The sequence below is a fragment of the Myzus persicae genome, unplaced genomic scaffold (genome assembly GCF_001856785.1).
Source record: "Myzus persicae strain clone G006 unplaced genomic scaffold, MPER_G0061.0, whole genome shotgun sequence".
In the NCBI taxonomy this organism is placed as follows: Eukaryota; Metazoa; Arthropoda; class Insecta; order Hemiptera; family Aphididae; genus Myzus; species Myzus persicae.
The window spans coordinates 27,652-40,150 of NW_019104375.1; the positions used below are offsets into that span (position 1 = coordinate 27,652).

The 12,499-nt window shown below is 28.6% G+C and overlaps 1 protein-coding gene across 1 annotated transcript; it reads left to right on the top strand.

Moving 5' to 3' along the window:
* The first annotated feature begins 1,251 nt into the window (after positions 1-1,251).
* LOC111041613 (uncharacterized protein F21D5.5-like) lies at positions 1,252-8,261 on the top strand. Its single transcript, XM_022325923.1, has 8 exons — positions 1,252-1,512; positions 1,883-2,046; positions 3,888-4,219; positions 4,294-4,611; positions 4,675-4,965; positions 5,026-5,319; positions 6,513-6,574; positions 7,743-8,261. Exons 2-8 carry the CDS (start codon positions 1,890-1,892, stop codon positions 7,858-7,860), a joined length of 1,572 nt encoding a protein of 523 aa, XP_022181615.1. The 5' UTR covers positions 1,252-1,512; positions 1,883-1,889; the 3' UTR covers positions 7,861-8,261.
* Positions 8,262-12,499: the final 4,238 nt, after the last annotated feature.

Below are 12,499 nucleotides of genomic sequence, written 5' to 3' on the forward strand. Positions count from 1 at the left end.
TATGATAGATTTATACGTAACGATAACTGTAATTTGTCGGAGTTTGAAAACCGGACACTAAATAAAGATAGTAATGTAGTATACTAATACTACTATAGGTACGATATAACAAAATCTAATAAATAATAATCCCACACTAATCTTGTCGATAATTTAAACGATAAGCTAGGTAGGTACGTGAAATTTCCAGGTTAAAATACAATTATTATTATATGTTAGTATTATATGTTATATATTATAGTACATATGTATATAAACATCACAATATAAATTTATTAATAAAATTGTAATTGTTGAGCTATAATGATTTATACCGATAGCTAATAAAAAAAAAAAAAAAATTATTAATAATACATATTTTTTAGTATTGTCGTATATTATTAATATTTGTCATTTCAAGATTTGGATATTTTGACCGTTGGATATTTTGACCGTTGGATATTTTGTCCTTGGATATTTTGGTTTGGATATTTTGTCCGTGGATATTTTGTCCTTGGATATTTTGACCGATTACCTACACTAATACCCAGTATCATATAACTTGCGTTGTATATACTACTTTTATGACTACATACTATACATACTATAATATAGACATAGATAAAGTGCCTAATATATATAATATATATATGAGCTGAACTTGATCTGCTGAACGTAAAATTTGATATGTTACGCTCTTGTAAGACGGAGACAACACATATACGTATAACGTCCGTTTAAGCGTTTGTAAGACACCTGCGGATGTGGAGTTCTCTTCAGCCGGGCTCACCAAAATTACGTAACCACGATGACTATCGGGCCGTGTATTGGTGATCATGACTAAATAAACAGGCTGTTACTAGCAAAATCGTTCTGTTCATAAACTGTGCTCTAGACATAGAAAAATCGAATGAAATATTAACCATGATATCTTTATCAATGTATTTGGGATGTAACCTACCGTTAATTCAAAGTCTAAGGCACTTAGTCTAATGCTGGGTTGCATGAAAAAATTATTAATTTAACGCCCAAAAAAATTTAATGGACCAACCATGGGGCGCTAAACCATGTTTTAAGGGATCATTAGCTCACTATTTATTCCTAAAATGTTTAGTGATTGTTCATGCAACCCGGCATTAGTGATAGGAAAAATACGATAGTTGGCTGACATACGTCCTGTTTATGAAGTCATGCTCGCGAGCAAACGGCAACAGTGGACATCGGCGCGCGGCGCAACCATAGAGTCTTACTCTATGGGCGCAAAGCTACACATTTTTGGTAAAGTTTTTGAATGAATGATACTAAAATGATAACAACGGCCAACCAGAATACGATAATAGACGAACGACCGTCGCAGAAGGCTGTGACTCGGCTAGTCCGTACTCCGTAGTATCCGTAGTTCGTAACACGTAGTACCTGAAATTATATTAATATTATAAACGTGGTCTGTTCCCCGCGGTAGTAGACAAATAGAGTAATAGACGTTGTCACCACTCACCACCAAACGGCAAACAATATTGGTAACTGATTGCGGTAAGGTTACTATATTTCGTTATTATTATGTTATCAAAATTAATTCATTGACTAATTACTGTAGGCGAGGTGGGATATTTATACCTTACCTATGAAATACTAAATTTTATTTATATAAATTATAAATAACCTGACATAACCTCCTCAGTCTTCACCATAATACTATAGTACAGTTTAAGTACTAGTATAATTCACTGACTCTGAATATCGCTGAATATCGCTTCTAGTGACCAATGTTCAAATTAATTTTTAAAATGATTTAATTTTTTTAATTATTGACAAACTACTGATTTTTAAGATTTAATTATTGAGTACCTGTTGTCATAAGTTTATGTAGTTCATGTTTTAAACACGTTTCATATTTTCTCAGTTTAACAATGTCAGAGTTGAAGACCAACGACAACATCAAGTTTTGCGTTATAGTATCTGATGAATACCCAGATAAAAAATTTGTACTACTGGATAATGAACCTTTAATATTGGGGAAAAAACAACAGACAGGAATAGTCAACTACAGGATGTCAAAAAAGCAAAGTAAATAAAATATTGTATCAATATATTGTCCATAAGAATATGTTTATTTATAATTAATGTTTAATCTATACTAAAGTATGTTTTAATTTGTTTTTTCCTATTTGATGATCATGTAGTTATAATTATAATTATATGATGTACATAAATATCCCTGTGGTGTTGCTACGATGCTTAAATTAGTTACAATTCCAACAAAACTAAATCATAATGATGTATTTTATTACGTTTATATTTTTTTCAATGGAATCAGTACAATATAATGTTGTTCACATCAATATTGTTTGAGGTTTATTTTATTTACTTTCTATAAGGAACTTTTCTGTTTTATCGGACACCCTTTTTTGTAATTTTTTTTTGTCTTAACGTATGTAGTTTAGCTTGCCGAAAGCAATGGCTAATTCAGAATTTGGCTGTCGAATAAAGATTTTAAGTCATAGCTATTTGAAATTGTTAGTACTTTCATATACACCCAGCGTGGTAAGACCATCACTCGGTTAATTAAAATCTAAAACATCACTCGACTTGTTATGTAAGACCTCCTTTGGTAAAACAGAAATGTACCCTATATCAGGGGTGTTCATTGTTCAACCTTTTGTGAAGACTGTGCTACATCATATAGGTAGAAGTCGTTGTGGGCCACATACTTTTTAATAATAATACATTCAAATATAATGATTAAATTATATTCTATAATTCAAAAATACATTTTTTTATAATTTTACAATAGCGAATAATGGGCAGAAATTATTTTACAAGTATTAATATTTAATTAGAAAAAGATAAAACTAATGTACAATTTTAAATTGCTGTTTTTGTGAGCTTAATGAAATAATATCCGGATCGATTGAAGTTGTGGCTATCTTTAAACAACTTTTAAGGTGCTTGGCTGATATTGTGGACCGATTTTTACTCTTAGTGTTTTTCATTCTTGAAAACAATTGTTCGCAAATGTAGGTATTGCCGAAAAGCGATTACAGGAATAAGGCATAGCCATGGAGGATATGGATATATTTCTTTGGGTAGATATAATTTATAAAAATCTAATAAAGATGACTGATTAAATTTTTCTCTGAGTTGAATATTTGATTGAAACTGAAATTGATTCGGTTGATTTGTTTGAAATTTTGTTTCTACAGCAGTAATATCAACCAAAAATGGCGCTGAGAAAATAGCAAAGAATCGACTATTCTTACAAAATATTAATTAAAATTAATTATTAATTAAAATCAAAGAAGCGTATTTCTCGCTATTCTTGGGATTGTATTTGGCCAACACAGAGAAATACATTAAATTATTCACCTTAACTTGACTTTGCCATAATTTAAGTTTTAGTTCAAAGGCAGCTTTTATTTAAAACATACTACTAATGACCTACATAATATGCTTAGCAATAATTCTATATTGGAATTTTTTTTTTTATGTTGATAAATGACACGGAATATTATTTGATGTTTAATGTTTTTAGTGTTATTTTATTTTATTAATATATTATATAGGTAAAATTAATTAATGGTTTTTAAATTGAAGTGAAGGCCACATTAAAATCTACCACGGGCCACATACGGCCTGCAGACTGGGGGTTGGACACCCCTGCCCTATATAATAGTTATTTTTACTGCTTTAAAAATATTTTATTATAAATACTAACTTCATAAATTATTTGTTTATTTTAATGTTGAATAATAAATTAAAATTATTTTTATTTTTACACTATTATTTTAACCCATATTATTTTTGAAATCCAATTAAATCATATACTAATATTGCATGCTTGTATATTATATTATATAATCTAAGTATTTGATTTAAATAACTATTGTCAGTTAATTTATTTATTTTAGTGAAAATTGTAGCTGATTATTCTGTGTCTCGAGTATGGGTTCAACAATTAGGTAAAAGCAGGTCAGCTGTTAATGACCAAACTATGATAAAAGGAGAAAAGAGACTCTTAAATCTTGGAGACAAAATAACATTGTTGTATAAAACCAATCACACTTATCATTTGGATTTTTTAACACCTACTTATGGTATGGACTACAGTAAAAATAACACTATTTGTTTAAATAAAGAAATTATAGTTAAAACTCCTCCGTCAAATTCTACATTGGGATGGGATACTAGAGATGGTACATTATTAGTGTTTAATAGTCCAAATATTGTTTTTACGGATAAGGTAAGTGGTAATTAATTGAAACTGTTTATTTAAGTTAGAAGCTTTTTATTTTAGCTTATTATAAAATGTTTAAGATAGCGGCATTTGATATGGATACAATGTTTATTGTTGCTCTGTCTGGTGAAGCTTTCCTTGACGATGATGATGACTACCAAATGTGTAGCCTTGAAGTTACTAAATCTATTAAAAAATTGTCAGATGATGGTTACAAAATAGTGATGTTTACTTATCAAGGAGATATTGTTGGTAATAAAGAAAAGGAAAACACACTTAAAAATACAATTGAAAATATCCCTAAATTGATTAAAGCACCAGTTCAAGTATTTATTGCCACCCAAAAAGATATATACAAAATGCCTGCACCAGGAATGTGGAATATTTTGGTCTCTGATGTAAGGTTATTGGTTTTTTTAAAATGTAATTAAATAAATAATATTCATATATTCTTATTTTAGTTCAATGGAGATATATCAGTTGACATGGATAAGAGTTTTTTTTGTGGTGGTGCAGCAGGTCGGCCTGCTCGATTTGATTCTGATAGTAAGCCAATTAAAAAAGATCATTCGTGTTGTGATCGTTTATTTGCATTAAATATTGGTCTCAAATTTTATACTCCTGAAGAATACTTTTGGAAAAAATCTACTGAAGAAGATTTTGCATTACCTGCTTTCAATCCAAATGGCATTCTGTCTAATGTCCGCTACACAGATTTATCGTCCACAGTTTTATTTACCTCACATAAAGAAGTAAGCCCTCTTTATTATGTGCAATTTATTATTTTAATAATAATTAAAATTAATTTTTAGATGATCATAATGGTTGGTTGTCCTGGTTCAGGAAAAAGTTATTTTGCAGCTAATGAATTATTCTGTCATGGTCGTATAAAAATAATAAACAGAGATACATTAGGCTCATGGCAAAAGTGTATTACCAAAACTACCAAGTACTTAAGTAATGGTAGAGTGAGTGTAGTGATTGACCATACAAATCAGGATGTAAAATCAAGAAAACAGTTCATTGATATAGCTAAAAATTTAAAAATCCCATGTCGTGTGTTTTTAATGAAAGTTTCCAAAGAACACGCTAAACATAATAACAGAGTAAGTGTAAAAATAATATTTTATATTTTAAGTACAGTGAAAAATCTCTAGACATTTTTAAACCATAGAGTTTTTGATAAAAATAATACAATTATAATTTATTTACTATATTTAAGTATACATTTTTTATATTTTAAACTAATACGTATTTACAACTTAAATAATAAATTGAACACATTGTATTTTACATATGAAACAATTATTTAAAAAAGAAGGTATGATATATATTTAATACTTAAGGCAAAGAATAAAAATGTTATGTTTTTTGTTGTAATTTGAAAAAAATTATCTGTCGGTAGTTCAAGTATATTTTTGTAATTTATACACTCAATGACATTTTCAAATATGATGTTTTCTGCATAAATTTGTTCTATCCAACATATTACTTATAGTAAAATAAATAACATTAATAGCAATTATATCACTATACATAAGTGTATAATATATATTTAACAATATATGCAGACAGCATAGAAGCAATTAGGAGTTGCTTGGTTTTCCGTCATTATTTAGAATCTTTTTTTGTACATTTTATAGGATTTTAACTGCATTTTTACAATCTAAGCTAAGCACAATAAGTCAATTTGATAGTATATGAAAATATAATTTACTATTACGGGATCTACAAAAGTAAATTACATGGAATTTGGTGTATTACCGTTAAGGTACCTTTACAAAAAAATAGTAATAATGCATTTATTGAAACATGTTAGACGAGATAATCACTACAATAAATTAGATAAAAAAAGAGAATTTAGAAATTATGACTTTCCTGTTATATACACCAATAAATCTTTTGGACAGTCTTTTGTAGACTATCTGGGACCGCCATTTTTTATTTAATTAGCTCATTGGTTACTTATATTGCAGATATTATAACTCATTTAGAAGTTACTTTAAAAGAAAAGATTTATTAATTTCGCCATTTAATCAATAGTTATTCAACTCCTTCATTCAGCCTTGGTTTTCACTGAGTTAAATAACTTTTGTATAGTATATTATTTATAATCTGTGTAACTGTATTTCACAAAGTTTATGCATTTAAATACTAATTGAAGTATGATTCACATTACTATGTTTTAGTATATTATTTTTTAACAATTACTTATTCACGCTTAATTCAAATATCTCTGCAAATATACTACCGACTTTTCTTTATTTAATTAAGTTTTGATATATTTTTTTTTTTATAGTTTCGAGAATTAACTGATAAACTACAACCGAAAGTATCGGAAAACGCAATTGATTTATACTTGTAAGTATGAGAGTAATAATTGTACATGCCATGTAATTTATTGTTTAGCCATATGAAGGTTTATTGTATTGGTATAAAGTATACATTAAAAAAAATATTTATTAAGATAAATCTTTTTTTAATGCAGTTGACTCTTATTGAACTATTATAGTATTTGGAACTTAATCCTACCTAACATAGCTCAATATATAAAAACTTCTAAATAATATTTATTTAAAATATATACAACATCAAATAGATATTATGTATTCAAAAATAAAAAGTAAAACATTTTTCTTAATGTTATACCTATTTAATATCTATTTATTTAAATGCTAATTATAAAGTATTTTTTTTATTTTTTTGGAATTTGAAACAATATAATTTCAGTTTGAGTCTCAGTATTTGTAAATTATTATAAATTTAGCACACAAGTTAACAACATGAAAAATATTTTAATCAAACTCTAATTATATATTTTCCTAATATCTAGTTCTTAGCAGATTTCCAGTTTTTAGAAAACTTCAATCGGGCATTTTGTTTTAGCTAAATATTTTATATTAGCTGTTTAATTTTCATTTTGCAAGTAGCTAACTTATAAGGTATTGCAATAATTTTTATTTCAATATAAATGAAAAAATGTTTTCAAATTTATCAGTAAGAAAAACTGTGTTTAGTACTAGAACAACTAAATCCTTAGAAAATTCAATTTAATTCTATTACATCAAATATTTTAGAATTTTATATTTTAAAGGTGAACTGGCCTAAAAAAAGAATTGTTCACCTAATGGAAAATCATTTTTTTTTAGTACTGATATCCAAGTAATTTTTTTTAAAACAGAGTAGCTAACCTTACGCTAGTGATTAGGTCATTTTGGTTGCTATGTATTAACTAATATTAATTAGGCCAATGCTAAGAAATAACTATATGTTTACTATATGTTTTAATATTAACTTCAGCAGCCATTAGTAAAAATTGTCAACAATTTAAAATAAATCATATCTAAATGATACATAACATCTTAATATTATTTCATAATTATAATTATTATATAATCATTATCTGTGGTTTTTTTTTGTAAAATCATGTATTTGTGAGATAAGCTGTTCAGCACTACTAGCATCAAATGTAGTACATACGTTCATGATTGTTTAAATTAATTAAATTTGTGTTTTTATTATTTTTTAGTACCCAATTTCAAAAACCAACCAAAAAAGAGGGTATTAAAGAAATAGTTTCGATCAATTTTATTCCTCACTTTAAAGATCCCAATCATGAAAAGCTTTACAAAATGTTCTTGCTTTGATATTTTAATTTTAAAATTGTTGTAACCAAAATGTAATTTTTTATTTAAATGGAATCAAATAAGTCATAACTATATAAGGTTATTTTAAGCAGAAGTTTATGACACATTGATATCAAAAGCTATACAAAATGTTATTGCCTATTTTATTGTAAGTTTTACATTGTTAAATCCAAAATGTAATTATCTTTAAAGTGTTTTGATTTATACAGACTCCTATTAGTCATAAATATGTAATAATATGTTTTAAGCATTAGTTCATATCAAATTGTTATCAATTTATAAATAACTTTTTTAAATTTAATCATATAAAAAAACAAGTGTCTTATAATTGACTACTGAATTGTTTTTTGACTATTGTTCCTTTTTTGTAAACATATTATTAATACATTTCTAATAAAATACAGTGACAGATTTAAAAAATTGATTTACATTTTTTATTATAATTGAAATTTAAAATTATTAAGAACCTAAGAAGATTTATTGCAAGATATATTATCAAATACCCCGGAGGAAGGAAGTTGGCTTTGCAAATAATCAAATTAAACTTCTGGTGTGGCTAAAACTCCCACCAGTGGGAGTGGAGAATACATGATATTGATAGAGCTAATAACTTTTTGCTGGCTTATGATAACCGAAAATAATTTACTTTTAAATAGAGAAAATTGTTTATTACTAAATTAACTAATTTGTAGAATGAGAGTTTTGTTTAAATTGTTGAACACGTCCAAGCCGCTAATGCAATGATTGGAATTCAGGGCTTGGAACCTTTATGATTTTTTCGGTTTCGATTCCAATGCTGTTCTTCAAAAAAAAAAAAAAATTCGGTACTGGTTCTTAAAATCATAGAATTACAGTTTCGGTTCCGGTACCGGTAAATACCGGTATTTAGAGGGGTTTGTATTATTTTCAAAAAGTAAAAACAAAATAGAGTATATCGCATTATTAAGTACATCGTCCTTATTATCTATATTATGGCTGTCTTAATGGGTTAAAGCACTTATGTTCTCTAATTTGTTTCAAAAACAGCCAAAACGAATATTAAAAAAACGTATTGACTCGTGTTGTAAGAAGTCAGTGGTCCTAGAGCATCGGATAATTTGATACAATTATATTCTCTTTAGTTGCTTTTATCACTTGTTTGCTTACTTAATACCTTAGAAGTAACTGAGTAAAATATTAAATGATTAATGTGACTCTCCCTCGATTTATTATCCTAAATTTTTGGTTTTTGTAAATTAAATGCCAATAAAAAGGTGCAGATACAGATTTCAGTTTGAACTTACAACTAGGTAGGTACTGAAATTTATGCCAGAAATTGTACACAATAGGTATATAAAGATTTTTTTCCATAAAAATAATATTTTGAATAAAAGGTACTTAATGTGATCCTAAATTAATGTTTATTAATGTACATTTCAACCATGATTATGTCTATGTATACATAAATAAATAGCTATAATTAATAATTATTAGTCCATGTCACAATCTGATAACAATTATTTATACGGATGCGTATTTTTATCGTTTTAATAATCATTTTATTAGACATCATTCATCAACATTACCAGACATCTTCATCCAAAACAATATTCATTATTTATATATTTTTATTTTAGTAACTGCTCATATTTTATTGTTTTCTGGAACTCTTAGATTATATTATTGTATTATTATACTCTTAGATTAAACTATTATATTATTAAACTATATTAGATTATAAATACACGTATACATTTACAACATCAAGTATCAACCAAATTGTATGAACCAACTATTATTATTTAATATTTATTTGTTTATTACCTATCTAAATATATTAAGCAATTGAATAAAATTAGAACCGAAAAAACCTAAAAATTCTCTTCCATCAAATAACGGTTCCGGTTCCGGTTTAGGTTCTTAAGAAAATCAAAAAAGGGTTTCGGTAAGGTTCCGGTTCCAATATTTTCAAAAGGTTCTGGTTAAAATACAGGTATTTTTTATTTCGGTTCCAAGCCCTGGATTGGATTGATTCTTGTAAGGGATCACCAATGCTCAGCGGTGGTCGGTCCATTTTCTCTGAAGTTGAAAAGTGGTTAAATGTTCACTTTTTCACCGATTCCCATAATGTATCGGAAATGAGCCAATGGTAAACCTCATTAGTTTTGAGAACATCCAAGTTTGGGTCTGGAAATTATGTTAAAGGTTTAAGAGTAAAGAAATGACTTTGAGTGGGAGCCTCTAAGCAATTTGAGTCTATTACTTGTGGCACTAAGTTCCAGGAGATAAGCGTAGCTTCGATTTAAGTGAGGATGGTGCTAACTTGCTAAGAAGTGGTCACTAACTGTCGGGAGAAGAAGGTTTTAAAGGACTTAATAAATGTCTCCCACAGTCCACCACCAAAGTGTAGAAATGCTGATGAGCTGAAATACCAACTGGTCTATAGTGTTGATAATGGGTCGTGCACTCGATCTTGAAACTACTGAGAGCGAGTGAGTAAGAGTAATGGTGTGAGTAATTTGGACGTGCCAGTGAATTAATTCCCCCCATCATTGTGTATTTTAGAATAGTTCCACTGCGAGCTGCAAACCGTGTAAATTCTAATAAAAAAGTTTCAGTGGTGACTTCAGAGCTTAATTTGAGGCGATGAGCACATTTCGTTGGGGAAAAAATATAAGCGTAGTTAGTTCATGGGCCATTTATCTGCACTGATGGTTGTTGAAAATCGAGTTGTATTACGCGACCGAGAGAATCGAAAAATATAAGGTACACCTAACCTATGATTCGAAGAAATTTTCCCAAAGGGGAGAATCGACCAAGTAAGTCTATGATCAAGGATTTTACTGTTAAAGAGGACAGACTCAGGCCCTGATTTACGCATGTGTAGGCGGTGCACTAGCACAGGGCAAAGGAGGCCGCCGCAGCATGCGTAGTTTTCATACGGTTTACACTAATCACTAATAAGCCAGTTGAAAAAGTCATTTCTCGGTAATAATTTTTTTCAAGATCCCCATTATTGTTTGAAATATATTCGAAGAATGAATATTCACCATACTTTTCCCAACTTGGACATTATGTTACAAATATATTTATTAATGCCGTGCACGAATTTTATTGTAGTAGTGAACGTTCATTCTCTGTACTCAAACGTATAAAAAAATCGAATGCGCTCTACTTTAACACAAGAAAAACTGGACTCTTTATCATTACTGGCAATCAACCATGATGTTACTAAACAGTTAACATTTGAAGACATAATTGCTGAATTTGCAAAAAAAAACAAGAAAAAAATGTCTATTATAATTAAATAAATGAATTGAACTTTTTATTGTTAAATATGTACCTATTATTATTTTTTACATTTTTTGTTAAAAAAGGCCCCCAAAGTTTATAGTGCACAGGGCTCCTATTTCACTAAATCAGGGCCTGAGGACAGTAGATTTTCTTTATTCGACAAGTGAAGTAATATCAGACTCATTTTCTTTTGATGATGGTAACCTTAAGTGGGAGGTTGGAGGGCCTCTCCATCACATTGGATGGTTCACTAGCTCTTAGGAAAAAACCCTCGAGATGCACAATCAACGGATTTATGCTGCGTTGGAATATGGTACCAGATTGAAGATGGAGTGAGGTCGTGGACTTGGCTGGTTTAAATTTATTTAATTAGGAACTTTTTTTTTAGTTTGAAATCGATGACGTCGCGGGAACTGCTTTCGCATTATTTAAACGAAATTTAATTAGGAACCGAACTTCAAAACTATTATGGCGATCTAAAAATCTAATCTCTAGTTTGTTTATGAATGACTCGATATAATTAATACAAATAGTAACTTTTATTCTGATTCATCAAAATTCTTTTCATTTAAATTATTTTAGAAAATTTAAAGTGCTAAGTTCAAATATTATTAAATGGCTGCCGTATCAAAAATTTGAAAATCAAATGATTAGCTTGGTAATTGAAAAGTTCAGATATTATGAAGATAGTCATATGCCCACATCGTACCATACACAGTTCTATAAAGTATATTTGTCGATTATCGACCTGCATGATTGCGTTTGAACAAATTTCCAATAATTTCACTAATTTTTTATCAGTTTTCAGTAATGTCTACAGAAAATTCGTCGTTTATGTGATGGAAAATAGTATTGAACATCCGATACCAATTCTAGTAATAACTTTGTGCGTGCCAGGTACGGAACAATAATAGCTCGTTTATCTGATCGCTGCTTTCTCCTAACCTCACTCACACACCGACCGACCTGTCTATTTGTGTGTATGTGTGTATAGCACGAATTAAGATATACAGGATGCCGAACGACAGCCTGTTATCAGTATTTCTGTGAAGTCGAAAGTTTCCAGGTTCCCAAATTAACTTATGGCGCTGAAATGGTTACGGTGGCGAAATTCTTAACTAATTTTGTATAATTACGACTATCAAGTATCATAATAAACATAATCACATAAGTAAAATCATGAGTAAAATATTAATTATTAAGATGGTATACAAGACATATTTCTCAACAAATGAATAATATTATAATAGGTACAATAAAAGTTTTCTTTGATATAATAATAATTCATTTGATAGGTATGTAAAATACTTTTTTATTGGTTTTAATTACTAGTGTCAATATTCAATTTGTATAAATAAAACTTTTT